The sequence below is a fragment of the Galeopterus variegatus genome, unplaced genomic scaffold, assembly GCF_000696425.1.
Source record: "Galeopterus variegatus unplaced genomic scaffold, G_variegatus-3.0.2 Scaffold1092, whole genome shotgun sequence".
Taxonomy (NCBI): Eukaryota; Metazoa; Chordata; class Mammalia; order Dermoptera; family Cynocephalidae; genus Galeopterus; species Galeopterus variegatus.
In genome coordinates, this window is record NW_007727203.1 from 352,296 (window position 1) to 372,602 (window position 20,307).

General features: G+C 36.9%; 1 protein-coding gene across 1 annotated transcript in view; it reads right to left on the reverse strand.

Moving 5' to 3' along the window:
- Window positions 1-15,401, reverse strand: part of NOP58 (NOP58 ribonucleoprotein) — a 26,578-nt gene extending 11,177 nt beyond the window's left edge. Inside the window, exons 1-6 of the mRNA XM_008574719.1 lie at window positions 15,178-15,401; window positions 8,863-8,939; window positions 7,062-7,114; window positions 3,254-3,375; window positions 2,527-2,540; window positions 492-556 (exon numbers count right to left, since the gene is read on the reverse strand). Coding sequence (XP_008572941.1) covers window positions 492-556; window positions 2,527-2,540; window positions 3,254-3,375; window positions 7,062-7,114; window positions 8,863-8,939; window positions 15,178-15,222 — 376 coding nt within the window. The 5' untranslated portion in view covers window positions 15,223-15,401. The remainder of the gene's footprint in view (window positions 1-491; window positions 557-2,526; window positions 2,541-3,253; window positions 3,376-7,061; window positions 7,115-8,862; window positions 8,940-15,177) is intronic.
- Window positions 15,402-20,307: the final 4,906 nt, after the last annotated feature.

Below are 20,307 nucleotides of genomic sequence, written 5' to 3' on the forward strand. Positions count from 1 at the left end.
GGTGGAGGGGTGGGGGGTGCAGGCGCATGTAGTCTTGGGAACTGAGCCCTCACCATGTGGAATCTGACACTATCTATCTCCAGGTAGACAGTGTTGGAATTAAATTAAATTAGAAGACACCCAGCTGGTGTCCACCCCAAAACTGGTTATTTGCTTGCTAGTAGGGAGAAATCCTTACACATTTGGTCATAGAAGTCTGTTTTCTGTATTGACTGTTGCTGAGTAAGAGAGTCCAGGAAACACACAACTTGGTATGTGTTTTTTCTCTTCTTACAGAATCCATTTACACAATGTTAATCCCAACAACTAGTCAAATTATGGGTAGTTTTCCCTTTTTCTATTCTGCATTTACCAATTTATCTACTTACTCAAAGTTCTAGCTCAACTCCTTTCTCTTTGTTAACAGAATCATAAAAGATACAATTTCAATAGCAGGAAAAAACCCACAAAGAATAAAGAAACAGATTAGACTCTGCATGTAGTATACTTACAAATTGCCTGGACAATCATTGTGTCCACTTTATCAGCACTAAATTTCAATCTATATCGTGACAGGCTGAGGAGAAGGGGAAAAATAGCAAATCAGTAAGATATCACCTAGAAAAAGCACTTATTAACATCTTTAAAAATTTTTTAACTTAAACCTCTCTCCTCAGAGCTACATTGTTTTATTTTTAGTTTTTCAAGTAGGAAAACCAGTTAAATAGAAACATACTATGCAAAATTAGAAAGTACACATTTAAAAAATACATCTGTCCTGCTACAACCTGTATTTCTGTAACAAAATTAGTTTATGTTTGAATGACAAATAGAAAAAATGCTGTGTAGTGCAAAAGTCATATTGGTTCGTGTGATTTTTTTTGCAGCACATTAATGACTTTACACCACCAGTTAAGAAATATCACAGCACTCTAATATCTTAAAACAAAGCTGTGGAGGAACAATACTACAACGGTTTTTTAATGTTGGCACTACTGACATTTTAGTCCTCATAACTCCTTGTTGTAGTGGACTGTCCTGTGCATTGTAGGACATTTAGCAGTATCCCTGACCTTCACCCACAGATGTTAGTGGGAGAACCCACCCCAACCCATCCCCAGTTGTAACAATCAAAAATGTCTCTGGACATTGCCAAATGACCCCTGGGGACATCTGACTGCCCTTGATAGAGAACCACTTCTATACTCAATGCTGATTAATCACAAATTTGGATCTTGAATCAGTTTCACTATTTGTTATCTCTTAGAAATACTTATTATAAAGTTTTTTCTGACCTCTATGCATTTTGCTCTTATCTCTAACTCAGCAGCTTCAACCTTTTCACCAATGTATTCACTTTTGTTCATTTACAGGTATACACCTTTGTTTACTGTCATATTTCTTTAATACAAATTTAACATGTCTTTTTAAACTGTGCTAAAAATTTTATTAGGATTGTTTCATAGTGCTGATTACAAAATTGCATAAGTTTTGAGTAGTCTACCCTTAATCCCATATTTTCTTCCCAAACCCTTTTATTTTCAGAGCAATTTCACAGAATGTCAAGCTTTTCATGAACATATATATATACATATATATATATATATACATATATATATATATATACATATATATATATATATACATATATATATATATATACATATATATATATATATACATATATATATATATATACATATATATATATATATACATATATATATATATATACATATATATATATATATACATATATATATATATATACATATATATATATATATACATATATATATATATATACATATAGCAGAGCTGGAATGTCTGTTTTAAGGGACCTCCGATTAAACAAGGTAGGGTTAATGTGCTTTTATTTGCCTCATTCTAAAAATTCATTAAAAATCAGAATAAATTCAATAAATGGTGCTGGGAAAGTCAGATATCCACATGCAGAAGAATGGAGCCAGACCCCCATCTCTCATCATGTAAAAAAATCAACTAAGAATAGACTGAAGACTTAAATACAAGACACAAAACTATGAAACTACTAGAAAATACAAGACACAAAACTAGGAAAGATAGAGGAAATGCTTCATGACATTTCTGGGCAAAGATCTTTTGGATATGATCTTGATGGAGTTTGTATGTGTTGTCCCCTCCAAAACTCATGTGGAGATTTGATCTCCAATGTGGCAGTGATGGAAAGTGATTGAGTCATGGGAGAGGATCCCTCATGAATGGATTAATGCTCTCCCTGGGGGAGGAGGGATTAATGAGTGAGTTCTTGCTCTATTAGTTCCCGCAAGAGCTCATTGCTTAAAAAGACCCTGGCACCTTCTCTCCCTTTCTTGCTTCCTCTCATCATAGAAAACCTCAGTGCTTGACAATATTAGAAGTAAATATTGAGGTTTTCTGTACATTAAATACATTACTTTTATGTATTTAAATGAACTTCTGGAATTAATAACTGACTTACAAAAAAAAAAAAACAAAAAACCCTCAAAATCCCTTTAGCACATAGCTATCATTTCACCTGATACTTACCTACATGAAGAAACCTATAAAATATAATGTAATCCTTACTTCATGAATCAGAGATATGTTTATGATCACAAAAGTTAACTTGTCACTGTAATATCTACTGTAACTGCTGAGGATCAAACCTATCACAACTAGCTCTCAAACTGTTCTGCTTTTCCCATTTGGGAGGCTACTTTTCCAGTCTTTCCTTCCACTCCTCCTTCTTTATGTTTTATCTCTAGTAACAACACCCCCTACTAAAGTTTTCTAACAAATGCATTAAAAAAAAAAAAAAGAAAATGTCCTGGGCTGGCCAGTTGGCTCAGCTGGTTAGAGTGTGGTGTTGATAACACCAAGGTCAAGGGTTTAGATTCCTGTACCAGCCAGCTGCCAAAACAAAACTCACTTCTTTTCCTGACTCCATTTGTTTAATAATAATTTTTTTTTTAAAAAAAAGGGCCAAACAAAAATATGGCAGGATATACTTGTACACTGGGTGTTAACAGATTATATATGGATAACAGGGTTAAAATTAATTTTTATCTTTTTTTTTGTTCATCTGTATTATCTATAATGAACAGGCATTAGTGATGTTTGGTTCTGCTGATTCTAGTGGAAATCTATTATGCAGCCTAGAGAAAAACAATCAAGAATGAGAACTTATTACAGAAAACTTACTACAAAAACTAGGCATTGTAGTCAGTATGCATGTGTGAAATCTGACTAGTAGGCATGAAAATCATGAATTTACCTTTATAACCCCTCCTAGCTTAGCATCCGCTACAGCCAAAGGTTCATGGGCTTCTTTTACTATTTTCTTCAGAACTTTCTTCAGCTGCTTATTAATTTTACCCTCCATCAGAGCTGTGAATGCTTTTCAGGAAAAAGAAAACCAAGAAAATTAACTCTCACATTTTTAACTGTGAGTGCTTGTCTTACTCAAATTCAAAACAAAGCAAAGCAAACACCTCCTTTCAAAAGGCCCAAATTTAATGTTACTTGTAAAACGAAATGATAAATGTAGAGCTGGCAAGTTAGAGTGTGGTGTTTGTTATAACACCAAGGTCAAGTGTTTGGATCCTTGTACTAGCCAGCCCTGCCCCCCGCCAATTAAATGCTAAATGTAAAAATATCTTAATAAATTATATGCTTCATAATCTCATTTGAACTTCCTGCCCTCATGTCTGCTCCAGAGGCAGCAGTTAAATCGGGTCCAGGGCTCCTTTCCCTATGTCACGTGATTCTTCTCATGAACTCAGAGAATCAAATCTTAGAAACAATCCAGACTGACCTGATGTTCTGGATTGTGAAATACCCTAAAATCATATCAAAACTGGTTTAAAAACAAAAGAATGTAATCATTTTGAAGGCACTGCCACAGTATAAGTATACTTGCTTCTGATCCCAGCTCCATCCATCCATCTGAATTACAAGTCTATTCTGTCTGTTTTCTGGGAAGATTAAAGGTGAGGACATTTAGTAGCATCTGGCTACTATACAGCTCTTGCAGGGGTCTCTACACTCTAGGAAGCTAGGATTCAAATTACTTTTGCTGGGTTCTAACTGTTCAGATTTTATACAATATTGATTCCTTATAATTCTTTTCAAGTTTTTAAATCCTCCTTAATAATAAAAAATTTTTATTCTCCTTAATAATAAAAAAATTTTTATGCTTCTAGCTCTTAATCTTCCATATTATCTACTTTAAATTTTATTTATTTACTTTGGCAACTGGTTCAGGATCTGAACCCTGACCTTGGTGTCAGCAGCACCCCGTTTTAACTAATTGAGCTAACAAGCCAGCCCCACTTTTACTTTTAACCTAGTGTTCTCTCTTATTTAAAATTTATTTCTTGGGGCTGGCCAGTTAGCTTAGTCGGTTAGAGCAGTGTTATAACACCAAGGTCAAAGGTTTCGGTAAAAAAAAATTATTTCTTAAAAGCAAACATCTCTACCCTAGATTTATTCTAACATTTATGAACACGTATCTTCCCTTTATCAAAAGCTCTAATTATTTTACATAATATGTATTTTTAAAGTGTGGTATATCCTTTAGAAATAAATAGGGATGGCTGCAGAAGGTGCTGGCTCAACTGGTTAGAGCATGGTGTTATAATACCAAGGTCAAGGCTTTGGATCCCTGTCCTGGCCAGCCAACAACACAAAAGACAAAGAGAGAGAGAGAGAGAGAGAGAGAGAGAGAGATGGTTGCAAGTACAAGGGGAAGCTGAGTCCCCTATTTCCTCTAGCCACTTTTCAGCATCCTTAAGTAGTCTTCCCACTTCATCCAAATGTAGGCTGGCCCCCAATTTTCCTATGATGACATGTCAGACTTGCAAGTTGAATATTCAACCAAGAGTAAAAATAAACCTCTCCATGCAAATGTATGAACTTCTGGGACCAACACAGATTCTCTTTTTTTTGGGGGGGGGGGGAGGCAGCTGTTTGGTACAGGGAATGAACCCTGGACCTTGTGTTATCAGTACCATGCTCCAACCATCTGAGCTAACTGGCCAGTGCCCCAACACATATTCTTGACAACACATCCCATATTTCAGACTCTTTAAGGCTATGGGTTTAAAACGTATATTGTGACATCTACAGCCACCCAGTTTTTGTTCTGTCATGTCAAAACTGTTTTATAAAAGGCAGTGAAAGTTAATTCCCAGGAAAGGATTCTGCTCTCTTAATAAAGTGATGTTCAGCTTCCTGGGAAAAACAGACAGACACTGTAGTGGTTTCTATGACTAAATTCCTAACAGAGCTCACTACTTCCAGTCATTTCTCCCAAAATTCATTTCAAAACATCTTTAGCCAGATACTGTGCTAGAAACTAAAGATTTGATGGTGAAGAACACAGTCTCCATCCTTACGGAACTTAGACTGAGGAAGGTTTGACCTTAAAATGCTCACCTAGCATGGCATTTCCCCCATTTATCTTACATTATTTTAAAGAATACAAAGAAGCCAGGGAGGGAATTCAGAGGTACCTCTCAAGTCTTAAATTTTATCATCTGTTACTGAGATGATAACATATACCTCACAGGACTACTTCAAGGATTAAATAACAATGGTGAGGTGATGAGCACAAAACTGACAATCACTATGTGATCAATACATTATTATTAATAGTAAAAACCTACTTGTGCCTGGGTAAAGACTGAGCTTGTCCATTTAATAAAGTTTAATAAGGACTGGTCAGAAATATCCCAAACAGATTACAGAAATTATGTGCAAAAAGGAATCCAGAAGAGGCCACTTGTGATCAGGGCTACAGTACTTTACAATTCCAGGAGCTGTTCATACCACAGTCTATGTAAACAATGCCCCCTAGAGTTGGAGAAGAGCTGACACAATTTTGCTTGAGATTTCACCAAAATTCTACCCATACCCATTTTAAAACTGTAACGAACAGAACTATCTTTTAAAAAATTTTCCAGGTTAATATTACGGTAGTTGTGCTTTATGGTTCTGAGGCTCTAACTACTGATTGTGTTGATGAAACAGGCCTAGAACTATCATTTATTTAAAATATAAACTGAACGCATTATTGGGTCCTCCTTCAGCCTACCCCTGTGCCAAGATTAGAGTGGCCTATTAATATTCCAGCATATTTAGTTGGATTCCCAATTTTCACAGGAGAACCTTACCTTTCCCCTGTGGCTGTTTAAAAAATTATTTGCACCTGCCAAATTCTTGCCTAATTTTAAGCCATATTCTTTCTTACGGCCCTTCGTTTTCAAGTTATACCACCATGAATGACACAGACTTTAAGCAACTGAAAAACTGATGATTTGGGTTTTATATGTGTCCTTTCTCTTTTCCTCAGTACTTAAAAAAAACTTAAGACCCACTGAAGTCAGTCAGTTAATAAACCCTACCACTTTATTTCTGTTGTCCCATGAGGTCTAGTTGAAATGTGTGAGTCACCCATTCCTCTAAATCTTTAAAAACTATGGCCCCCACCCTTAGATAAACAAAACTCTTGTGCTTCTCTGTATTTTTGTATTGGAAAACAAAGAATGTGCAAACATACATACACAAAACACAAAAAACTCCAACTCTATTAGTTTCCCTACAACTTTTAATAACATTGATGTGCCTTTTTGAACTAAAAATGTTTACCCCTAGAGAGTCTTACTATGATTAAGTTTTTCAACTGTGAATTCTGGCTATTTTCAACTTTACCACTGGATTAAAATGATCAGAGAGCTGTGTACTTGACCACATTACCTTGGTCCCTTGTAGAACAGCTTTTACTGAATTGTGCTTCAGCATTATGCTGCTGGTTTCCACAGGGAGATCAATTTAACCACTTCTCACCTCTCATCACATGGGGGAAAACCAGCCCTATGATGAAAAAAGCTAACTCAATGTTGTCTCAGTGGTAGTGACGAATCTGAGTTAGATCACTTAAATTCAGTTACAATAAGAATGCATCATTGACAACATTGAATAAAGTTAACTCAGGCAACTGAAGAAAACAACCTTTTAATAAGGAAAACAAACAGCCAAGATCTAAAATAAAAAGAAAGCAAGCTTCTAGTCTTTAACTTTACCTGCTAATGCTTCTGCTGTATCCTGAAATTTTTCAAAATGTTTTAGCTTTACTCTAGAATTAAAAAGAAAAGAAACATGTTATGGGGGCACACTGATTCTGCAAAAGCCACACAGCTGGGAAAGTGTTGGACTGTTTCCAAAATATACACCAATAAAAGAAACTTGCCTGTCACTGGGTATCAGGGTGCAAAGTTAGATGTTTTTCATAAAATGACCAGTTTTTCTAAATGTTGAGCTAGTAGAGCTAGTTACATTTGGACCATTACAGAGAAAAGTTGTAGGATTTGAAGGAAACTTAGGCCAACAGTAAAAACGCTGAAGCTTCAACATAACCCCTGCTGCTTAAAGCTGAACACAGATGCCTTTTACTATACAGCACAGAACTGACCCAAGAAAAAAATATTTGAGTCCCTTAGGTCAGGAATCTCATGACATTCATTTGCCACCCAGTACAAATGCCATTAAAAAATAGCTTATAGTCTGATCTGATTCCTGTTACCCTTATTCTACTCCTTTTATCCCCCTATACACTTATGTGCAGGGTAACATTTTATATAGAAAAAAACATACATCTAGTTTAATTCATCATTGTCTCAGTGGTAGTGACGAATATTTGAGTTAGATCATTTAGACTCAGTTCCAACAAGAATACATCATTGACAACAATGAATCAGATTAATACAGCAAAGCATAAAAACACTTATTTGGCTACAACAGTTATCTTGAGCAAGGTTTTGTTACCTGGCAAGGGATATCATGCTGGTGGTCTCTTAAATACACACTTAAAGGTACAAAGATTTAAGGAAAAAGTAATAATTTCATTGTATTCTGGCTTACTCTACCCCTATTTCCACCCTTCTAAAGTAGTATTTAGTCATATCTCTCTATACTTGAATAAATGCTCGTATAGATATACAAAGGCAATGCAAAAATGGGATCATAGTAAACAAATTATGCCGAAGCTTGATTTTTTCATTGTATCATGGACCTTTCTATAGGCCACCAAGAGATCTACAGATATGCTACAATTTAGTCAACAATTCCACTACTGATGGACATTTAGGCTCTTTCAAATTTGGGGCTGTTACCACTACAAATGCTACAACTCTGTATTTTGTTTCTCTAATGGTTTGGTATGCCATTTCTTTGGGTTTGGCACTCTTTAGCGAGCCTGAAAGGTTTTCTTCTATTTTTTTGTGATTTTATTAGCAACAGGAGATGAATTGTCAGCATCCACAGACATAATCATAGATATATCCCTCCAAATCCACAAGTATGAAGAGGATCAGTCAGGCCCTTCCTAGGACCACATTCACCAAATGGACTATTTCATAAGGTGACTCACAGATGATAAAAAGCCATCTTGACTCTACTTTGAGGAAAAGCCAGCTTTCTCTCCCACCACTCACTCCTTAAGTTGGGCATCAAAGTTAAAATCTACCTCCTTTCTCATCAAGAGATCTTGAGGAATGCAGGTTTATCTTTCAAGGATTTACTAGCTAGTTATTTTATTACTCCACAGGGAGCTATAATGGAGGCATAAAGAATGAATAACCTACGAATTTAAACTAATTTTGGGGTGCTGCCCAATCTAGTCTGTAACTAATACAAATTAGTTTAGGTGCCTATGTTCCAAATAAAACATCTGTAATAATCTGTAACAGTCATACCAATATTCCTGAAAAAGATTTCAAAACAAAAAACTATGAGTATAATAACATACAAATCAGAAGGGAAAAAATAGAAATAAAACAAACTCTAAATGCTAACTGCTAAATTCTTAGTTTCAAGATTACTTACATTTTATTTGCTTTCTCTGGAGTTTCAAATTCTTTCCACAAACTATCAACCTCTTGAAGTTTCTTCTCATTTAGAACCTGTAATTAAATATTAATGGCACAACTTAGGCATACATAGCTACATTCTTCAAGGACACTATACACATAAAATGAGAGTGGTAGAAGATACATCTCTCACTGAAATAATGAACTAGTTTTCCAATATAGCATAAATTTGTCAAATTAGTGGTTTGAGTTACCCATTTTACAACCAGATGACATGAAGGTTAAGGGTTCAGATCCCTTTACTGGCCAGTTGCCAAAACCCGAAAAACCAAAACCAAAACAACAACAACAAAAACCAAACAACTGGATGGGATTCAGATCTAGTAGGTAGTCTTTGTTGAGAGCCTCTATTTTTAAGGAGCCCTTAACCTCTTTACAATGCATAACATATTCAAAGATCACTAAAAGACTTTCTTTGCCCACTTCCAATAGGCTACATCCTGTTATTTACTGCTATGATCATCCTAACTTAAAAATATTATGGATTTTTCTAAAACTAAGATATCATTAATTATAAGACACCTCCTGATGTAAGAAATTTTAAAGTGCAAAAGAAAAATAGGGCACTTTTAATCAACAAAACAGTCATTAACATTTTAAGTATTTATTCTTGAAGACTTTTTGAATGTCTATGCAACATGCTGTTCATGCATACTTTTAGGAACCACACCACACAATTACCATCCACATAATTCTATGTTTTAACAACCTGGAATTGCATGGTATGAACATACATCATTTTTGCCCTTACTGATATTTAAGTTGGTTTCTAGTTTTTCCCTTTTAATGCTTCAGAAAACATATCTATGTATGTATACAAGTTGCATTTCTATAGGACAGGTTGTGAAAGTGGAGTTAATTGATCACATAGAATATGCATATTTTATGGTGACATGCTGCCAAATTGCTTAAGAGAGTCTATCAGTTTCACTTAAATCAAGAGTGAATAAAAATCCTTATTTCCCTACAGCCTCACCAATACTCAATGTGATAAGTCAACTGCCCAAGTATAGGATAGGATAGGATCGACACTAAAATGCACCCTCCCCATATTTAACATCCCTGAAATTGGGATGCCTTACAACTAACTGATGGTGGGTTAGTTTAATCAGCAGTGTAAAAGAATGGCATGTTAAATTTGGTGAAAATACAGTATGCATAGATATTATGCATATATTTTCATTAAAAAATTAGCTGATAAATTAAAAACTATACATTGATGACAAGCACCATTTTATCAAACCCATTATATTACAGAACACTTACACATTAATACTTATACAGTTATAGTTACGCATGTATTTTTTGTAATAAAAGAAACAATTTTTCAAGTTATACAAAACTTTTAGTTTGTCAGAGAAGTATGGCAAAATGATTTTATAAGAAGGATTTGGGGTTTTTTTGGTTTAAATTAATCCCACCCATGGCTGAATAAAATATATTTACAGAACTTAAACTCAGTTGGTTAGAGTGCAGCTTTATGACACCAAGGTCACGGGTATGGATCCCAACTGGTCAGCTGCAAAAAATAAATAAGTAAATGAATAAATAAAATTACAAGCTACTAATAGTTCTTCTTATGTATCATGTGATCCGAACCCTCTGACGGGAGCGCTGCCGCGCTTCCCAAGCGGCGCACTATCCAGTGCGCCACTGGGCCGGCCCTGAAAGTTATTTTTTAAAGGAAGTTCACAGAATAGCCCCAACTTTCTGAAATTGTTCAGAGACAACTAACTATACTCAAAGTTCACTGACTAGCTTTAGAATCCAAAGACATTCCACCAATCTCATGACTAAAATATTTACTGAAAGTTATTTTTTAAAGGAAGTTCACAGAATAGCCCCAACTTTCTGAAATTGTTCAGAGACACCACTAACTATACTCAAAGTTCACTGACTGTCAAGAGGATGTGTATTGAATAGGGGATATGAATCATGAGTAAACTTAGCATTTTTTCTAGTTGAAAAGCTGGTATATTTGAAGATAACATCTGGGTTAAAAAGTTTGGCATTCTTAAAAGATATAACCATTTTAAACTAAAGTTAAAGCAACAAAGGAAATGTAACAAAATCACGTAATTGGTGACCACCCAAAGGTCTTCCAAGGCTTTGTTACTGCAAACAAAACCTTGGCTCCTATGTTCCCAATTGTGCTACAACATTTAAAAGAGAACTTTACTAATAAAGACAGTCTGAACAAAATAATATTGGATATATTGCTACATTTTCTGTTTTACATTTATCTCAAAATTTCAATAGTTCATTTTCAGACAGAGAAATTAGAAACATTTATATACAAAATCCACTTTAAATTTTATGATTTTGGATTAAGATGAAATAATTTCCATTTCTAAGTATTATCATTTAAATCTTTACCACTGCTTTTATATTCATTTGCTAGTTTTAAAACAAGCCTATTTTAAGACATATACTGAAACATTTACAGATAAATGTCTGGGATTTGCTTCAAAACAACACAGTGGGGGAAGGGAGTGGGAAAGAGTTGAAGCCGAGTGGCCAGATGCATGTAGGTTCATTATAATCTTCTTCCACTTGTTTGAAATCTCTCACAGTAAAAAGTAAAAAACACATTTCACAGTATACCAGAAGTGGCCTGAGCATCCTTTCTCTATTCCAGACAAGAATGAATTTATGAACAGAAAAGAGCACCCTTATATCAAAAGGTATCTTCTCTAATTTTCATTTTTAGTTGACTGAGATTTTGTTTTAAATATTTGATGCTAACTTTTAAAAGTTTTACTTCATCACAGACAATATGGGAAAGTAATGCTTTACGAAATGAGTATGAATGGATAGTAGTTTAAAATGTGAACTGCTCTACAAATTGATACATGCAACATGAATTAGCTTCAAAAGCACTCTGCCAAGTGAAAACAGCCAAACACAGAAGACTACAATACTACTTCATTTACATGAAGTTTCTGGAAAAGACAAAATTATACAGACAGAAAGCTTATCAGTGGCTGCCTACAGCTGGGACTGACTTGAAAATGGGCATGAGAACTTTCTGGGATGAAGAACACAACTGTGTAAATTTTAATAAAATGTACTGGGTGAGTTATATAGTATGTAAAGTATACCCAATAAAGCTGGAAAAAACATTGCTCACATCTGGTATACACATCAAAAAGCTCTTTCCCTAAGCCTTAACAGAATAAAGGAAGACACAATGCTATGCTATGCAGCTGTACTGTACAATGTGACTATTAAAATTTCAATGAATTAAAATTAAAAATTCATTTCCTCACTTACACTAGCCACATTTCAAGTGTGAAATAGTTATATGTGGTTAGTAGCTACCATCTTGGACAGCACAGCTAAAGAAGTTATGGGATGTGCAAAACTAAAGATTGTGGGCCGGCCCGGTGGCGCACTGCTGCAGTGCGCCGCTTGGGAAGTGCAGCGGCGCTCCCGCCGAGGGTTCGGATCCCACATACAGACCGGCCACTCACTGGCTGAGCGAGGTGCGGGGGCAACACCGAGGGTTGCGATCCGTTGCCAGTCACAAAAAAAGAGACAAAAAGGAAAAAACAAAACAAAACAAAAAAAACCGGGCAACACCGAGGGTTGCGATCCGTTGCCGGTCACAAAAAAAGAGACAAAAAGGAAAAAACAAAACAAAACAAAAAAAACCTAAAGATTGTTTTTAATCTTATGCTGTGTGCTATGTGACACAAGAGACCATTGAGTTTCTGTAATATTCTACAGGAACTATAATAGTTCCTTTACATATTGTCTTTGCATTTATATATTATATAACCTTGTTAATGAGCAATAAGTTCTTGAAAGTGTTTTTAAAAAAATCATTCTATATATTAATATGTATGTGCACACTGGGTCACATATAAAATTGAGGTAAAAAAATTTTGAGGTTAAAAAAACTTTCTTGAAAAAACTTCTTAAAGCATTCTCATCAGGGCTGGCCCATGGCTCACTCGGTAGAGTGCAGTGCTGATAACACCAAGGCCACGGGTTCAGATCCTGTATAGGGATGGCTGGTTAGCTCACTGGCTGAGCGTGGTGCTGACAACACCAAGCCAAGGGTTAAGATCCCCTCACCGGTCATCTTTAAAAAAAAAAAAGCATTCTCATCAACGCATGAATTTTATGAACCAGTATAATTTTATACCTCAGCATTTAAAAAGATTATGGGAAAAGAAGCTAACAACCTTGTACTGTATGTTTACTTTCTTTAGAGATATAATTCACATACCATAGTATTCACCCTCTTTAGTATAGTTTCACAAAATTGTGCAACCATCGTCACTATCTAATTCCAGGACATTTTGTTTGAGGGTATTTCAAAAAGTTTGTGGAAAAATGGAACTGAACAACAGGAATCTTTCCAGAACTTTTTGAAGTACCTTTGCATGTCTGTGTTATTCAGAAAGGATCAGTAACTAATAGATCCCAGGTAATTATAAACTATTATAAATTATAGTCAATATTTCGATATACTCAAGCCTGACTTTAGTTATTCCTTTCATACTAGGTTACATAAACCATAAACCACAATTTTGAATAGTAACCTGCAGATAAGTAACAATGAAAACTCCAACAGAATACCTGAGACTTATTTATATGGGGAAGGATACTCTTCATTACTAGAAATAAAAAATTCACAAAGAGACACAGTTGATTATTTTATGACCCAGGTATAGAAATAAGACAATTGCTTAGCCAATTCCTTCCTACCATCGGAAGCAACCAGTGGACTGTGCAGAGTTGCTCCTCTTAATACCCAGTTCGGGACAGTATACATAACATCAATTTATGATGAAATTCATCGACAGACACTGATTCAAAATATGACAGACCACGGTGGCTAAGATAATTTGGGGCATATGCAGAACTGTACATAAGAATTTAGGTAAGATTCCAAAAAGCTGGAGAAAAGAAAAAATAGACGTGTTCCGGAGCTTTAAAGGTGCCTAGGTCTCTTAAAAGTTCCTTAAAATTGCTGATACTTGCAATTACAGATAACTCCAATGAAAGGAAAAATAAGCAAAGCTGCCTTTTCGCTTTTAATTATTATTTTATTGGCTTTCTTAAAAATAACAAGTATCTGACGTAACAAATACAAATAGGAGTGTATATGCAAATGTCAGAAATGAGAGAAATATAAAGTGAAAAGCTCTCTGTACCCTTACAGACTTTCTGCACCCATACCAGTTTTTTGATTCACAATTAGAACCATACTATACGTATTTTACTAGCACTTTATGCCTTAAATTAACACATAAAAATCTAGTATACGGAAATTTTGTTTTTCGTTGCTAGATTCGCAGAGCTCAGAAGAGTGCGAAGGCACTCATGTACCTTCTTCATTCTTCCCTACTTCTCAAGAGCATCCTTCTGTACGAACGTCCACTACCGTGCTAATGCACTTGTAAGTTAATTCCAAACTTTCCCTATTAAAACAACCAAATTTCAAATTGATATCACCAACCCAGATTTCTCCCTTAAGCTTCAAACTTGAAACACTGAACTGCCTGATCTGTAGGACAACTGCATTACCACGTCTAATAGATAACGCAAGCTTCACACAGCCCAAACCCACAATCTTCTTACTTAACGACACCTTGAATTAAAAACCCACATTCAATCCATCAGCCAATCCTGTCAATTCTACCTTTCTTTCTTAATACTGTTTCCCTCCATATCAACATTAATCCAAGCAATTGCTTCTTGCCTAAATTAATGCAAAAAATATCCTTGCTACCCTTGAATTAAAAACCCACATTCAATCCATCAGCCAATCCTGTCAATTCTACCTTTCTTTCTTGATACTGTTTCCCTCCATATCAACATTAATCCAAGCAATTGCTTCTTGCCTAAATTAATGCAAAAAATATCCTTGCTACTTTTCTTGCCTCCCAGTAATCTAGTCTCCACACAGCAAAGTAACCTTATTAAAATTGGATCAGGTCTTTCCTCTGCTTAAAGCCTTTTGATCACTCCTCAAAACACCCAGAATAAAATCCGAACTCTTTATAACATACAAAACTCCAATACAGCTCTTGCTCATTCCTTCAACCGGTCCAATTCCTCTTAACGTAGAACAGGTCGCCCCAAGAGGTGGGGCCACGTGTTCACCTAAACATGGGCCTTTCAGGCCTGAAGGACTACCCTTTCCTTTCAGAGCCTGGGGACATGAAAGGCACCCACGCGATCGTGAGCAGTTTCGTCCTCTCCTTAGGCTTTTCCCTCTCCTCGCCTGTCCCCACCAACGGCTCGATCTTCCACCCACCTTAAAGATGGCGTAGCCGACGGACGTTTCAAACAGCACCAACATGGTGAGGCCGGGTCAGGGCGCCGCGCAGCCCGCCACGAGCTCCTATACCACTGCAAAAAGCAACTCTGCGGCCCCGAAAGGCCCACTAGGCCGCGGCTGGCAAAGCACAAACGTGCACGTCTTCCTGCAAAGAATCAGGCCACGTTGCCAAAACGCTCCACACCAGACAGCATGCGGAACGCAAGAACGCGCTTCTTCTCCAGGAAGTCTGGGATACGTACGTCACCTTCGGCAGAAGACGGCCGCACAGCGTGCCGTTACTTCCGGAATGTTCCCTCCATAGGGGGCGGGGAGTAGGTCACGAAATTATCGCGATATTTCTTAGGGATTGAAACAATCTCTTGAACAGCCCGGCTGCGCGGAGATCTAAAGAGGAGGAACTTCCCTCACATGTTACAGTCTACTTAACACTCGCCCCTTCCCTCCCATAAAAGGTATATTTTACCTTGAGAGAAATGCGGAGCTGTCTCGGTGCCTGACTGCCTCTGGCATCTGGAATTTGAAATGCCAGCTAGTGCCCTTAGACTTTACTCTCTTTACTTGCCTTGAAGATCTCTGAATGACACCATGTCTGTCACTATATCTGGGAGCACTCCTGGCCGTTCTGTTTTCTCTGGCCAAACTGATTTTCTTGCACAGATTTCTTTCAAATATCTGTAATCTCTCCCATTTTTGCTGCATCTGTTAAAATGACCCTGGAGCATGAATTTGGACTTTGACTCCTTAGTATAATTTGCTTTTCTGGGACCTTTCAGTCTCAGTGACTGAGTTTAAATAGCCCAATTCTTCCACAACTTTGGCTTCCAATAGGAGTAAAATTTCCTTCCTCGCTTCCCAGGTCCTATATGCATATTGCCTGTAAATAATAAGTTCCAACCTGCTCAGGTTTATGGAACACTAAGTAATTAGATTTTTTTTAACAGCATATCTACAACCTGAGATCAAAAGAAAAGAAAATCCTGGGTTGAATAACAGGAAGGATGAAAGTGGTGGAAAGTCAAAGGATAGGGAAATCTATGGTGCGGACAGGAGTGTGGTTGACTATAGCCATACCTATAATCCAGTGTGGTCAGTGAGGCAAGAGAAACCAAAATGGCTTGATTGGGAGAGGGGTGTGGGTAGATGGATGAGATGGAAGCACTATGTCTCTTTAAAATTTTATTTAACTACACAATATTTTTCTGTATAGTCTCCTTAACAGAAGTGTCATCTGCTAGAGAGAGTGGAGCCTGTATCTTACACTGGTGCCTGTCTACATAGGGCAGGAAGAAACATCTAAAATTTTGTTACATCTAAAATCTTGCATCCTTTTCTCATACTGAAATGAAACCACTTATTCAACGAAGAATCTCTATACCATGGTATCTCCTAGAATTTGTCCTCACACAATACTACTTACATAATCATCTCAATATGATGCTTTAGTCAGGGATTCAGAGCTGATTCTGATTTTCGATTTGGATCTTGACCAAATCCAATAATTGTCTGGAAATTCCCTATTGCAAGGGAAGAGTAAAGTCTTAATACTTTTTTTAAAAAAAATGTTTTTTAAAAAGATGACCAGTAAGGGGATCTTAACCCTTGACTTGGTGTTGTCAGCACCACGCTCACCCAGTGAGCTAACCAGCCATCCCTATATGGGATCTGAACCCATGGCCTTGGTGTTATCAGCACCACACTCTACCCAGTGAGCCACAGGCAGGCCCCAAGTCTTCATACATTTTAAACAAAGCATTAGGTCAAGGAGAGATAGCACAAAGAAATCTAGAGAGTATGGGAGAGTGTAGGTAAACAGAAGGGTTTATAATTTTACTGCTGGCTTAATATGGTGAAACGACAAGGATAAGAAGCATGTTTCTTCTGTCCTCGCCACACACCCCAACTCCAGCCCTGTAGTAACTAGAATATAAGCTCCATAGAAGTTTATCACTGAATCCCCAATATGAGTATCTGGCACACAGCAGAGATTCCATAAATATGATTAATACATGAATGGAATGAATGAATGATAAGATTAAATTGTTTCAAAGTTCCAGTAAAGTCTTTGGGTACTTTTTGAGACCTACTGAGATTAGCAAAAGATATCGTTTTGCTCAGAGACCTTCCATCTGCCTACTAACAGGAAGAGGATGTTCTGGACGGTGAACGTCTTTTATGTATTCAACAAATGCTTGAGTGTCTAATCTGTGCCAGGCATTCTTACAGGCACTGAAGACATAGCAGCTTAAAAAAACATAAAAAAACTCCATGCTTTATGGAATTTATGTTCTAGTGAGGGAAAACAGAAAATAAATAAGTGAAATAACTAGTATATTAGATAATATTAGATGCTACTTAGAAAAATAAAGCAGGTTAGGGGAATAAGTTGTTTCCCTTAGGAAAGGCCTTATTGAGATGGTGACATGTAAGTAAAAGACTTTAGGGAGATAAGAGAGTTGGCCATGAAGTCCTCTCATGTAATTTCTCCTCGACCATCATAAGTTCATAGATGGGACAGACCCCTGTAATAAAAGACAGTTTTAAAAGAGAAAAACAAGCAAGTTTATTAAGTGTGCAGTGCGCATCACATGGGAAAAACCTCAATGAAAGCTAACTCAAAGCAGTTTCTTAAAATTCTGGCTTATAACGTATTTAACAAAGAACAATAAATTTTAGAGAAGTGACAGTACAAAGGAAGGCAGTTTTAGAGTTTTAGAGGTGGGAAACTGTGAAGAAAATAATGGAGTAGGGTTTTTTGTTTGGTTTGGTTTGGTTTTAAAAGATGACCGGTAAGGGGATCTTAACCCTTGACTTGGTGGTGTCAGCACCACACTCTCCCTAGTGAACTAACCAGCCATCCCTATATAGGGATCTAAACCTGTGGCCTTGGTGTTATCCGCATCACACTCTCCCAAGTGAGCCACGGGCTGGCCCTTGGAGTAAGGTTTGTTAGCAGATTCCTCAGAGATGATGTAGAGCTAGGGTTGGGTCTGGAGCTCACAGACCTCCTCAAGCCTGTTGTCCAGACTGGGTCACAAACCCTTCACATACAGGTCTTTGAGCTAGGTAACCAGAAAAAAGGTCCTTGGAGCTTTGGTTGGAGAAAGAGTAGTCTTTATTTCTGCACACACATGTCTAGGAGCTAGGCAGTCCAAAGAGAAACTCAAAACTCAACTGCTACCTGCAAAGTCCAAAGAAAAACTGAGCAGCTGCCAGCAAAGTAAACATGCTCTATTTTTAGATGCAAGCTCTCTGCCTGCCTGCATTTCAGGGCCACTGCTCCACACAACTCTGGAACACACAATAGCAACAAAACTAAAAAGATACATTGGCATGTATGTGCACTAACTCCCCTGCCACAATTTGTTTACAAAGAATGTGCTGCATCACACCCAACCGGACCTGAGGGGGGGGGGCCTGATTAAACTATTCTATTTTCCCAACTGATGATAACAGTTGTCTCCAGTAAAGGAGAATTTATATCCTATCTTTAGGTGGAAGGGGAAGAGGGCTGTATAAAAAGAGCCCCTCCTCTATTTGCTGCTTTTTAATTGCCTTTAGGTGAAAAATATTTATGTCAAAGAGGCATATTTTGGGGTGGTATATTCTGGTTTCTATCACTTTCTTGCTAAGTCTGACTCATGCAATGAAATGCATGCTTATTTTCTCTCATGACCCTATTATGTCTCTCTCCAGTCCGGCATTTTCTGAGAACTTCCTGCCATCAGGTCAGTACTTGTATGAACTTCAATGTGTTTCCCTCACGTTACCCTGTTGGCTCTATGCAAATCAAAGGTGTCTGCTTCAGTTGAGTTCCTATTTCAGAAAGTTTCCTGAACATTCAGACATGAAAATGTGGTGGCTAATCTACCCAGAGAGAATAGAGAAAACAGAGGAACATTAGAACAAAGCAGCACAAGAAAGTCTAATCTATGACCAGCTAAGATATAGTTATATCCACTCACCAGTTCTTGTGAGCTTGGGCAAAATGAACCATTTCCTCTAAAATAATCAACTCTAAATTGAGTTTTTTGACTTGTGAAGCTAAAGTCCAGGCCCTGGACCACATCATGGTATTGCCCTGAACAAACTATTAACTGGCTTCTATCTTTGACATCATCATCTCTGCTCTAATTTAAAGATCCCTTGCCCTCAGAGAGCTTATAATATCTTTTTCAAAACCCATATCTATGCATGGTAAACAATTATAAGATACTAAAAGATAGCTTATTTATATGCTTACTGCATATTATGTAGTATATTTTGTTCTGGTCATTCAAAGACATGCAAGACACATTCCCTGCGCTCAAGAAGCTGATGATTGGTGGAGAAAAGAGGCCAGTACAACACACAATACAGCAGATGTAAACACATGGTGCTTTGATATACTACTATATACTCTTATAAACATAGGCTTTGGAGTTCAGATCTCAGCTTTGCCTCTTACTACTTACAGATCCTTGGGTCCTTGGGTAAATGATTAGGCTTCTCTGGCACTTTCTTTCTGGGCAAAATAAGAGTAACATCTACCTCACAGAGTTATTGTTACTATTAAACTAAATAATATTTTTGTCTGACATAATTTAAGTGCTCACTTAATGGCAACCATTACCATGTAATTAATTTAAGACAATAATTCAAATAGACCAGAGGAGAAAGACATCAAGAAAGAAACTAAAGAAGTATGGCACAAAACTGACATTGCCTACCTCAACCAAAGGTAAGCATATGTATCACATCCTATACTAGGAAACACACACACATACATCCCTCACTTAGCATCCCAAGAAAACCAAACAAAAACACAACAAAACCAGGGTCTAGTTTTAGATCCTACTTTAAATGAAACCTTGAGCCTTTCTGTAAATTACTGACTCCCAAACAAAAACAGCTTTATTTCTGATTTTTACAGCATGAATATCTGAAGATATGGGAAAAGCTTTACAGATAATGATGTGAGAAAATTGCTATTTTTACTTTATTAACAAACTGTTAACTTGGTAAACTTGGTGATTTTGGGTATTTTCCTTTAAATAAATGTCTTGAGGGCCAGCTCATGGCTCACTCGGGAGAGTGTGATGCTGATAACACCAAGGCCACGGGTTC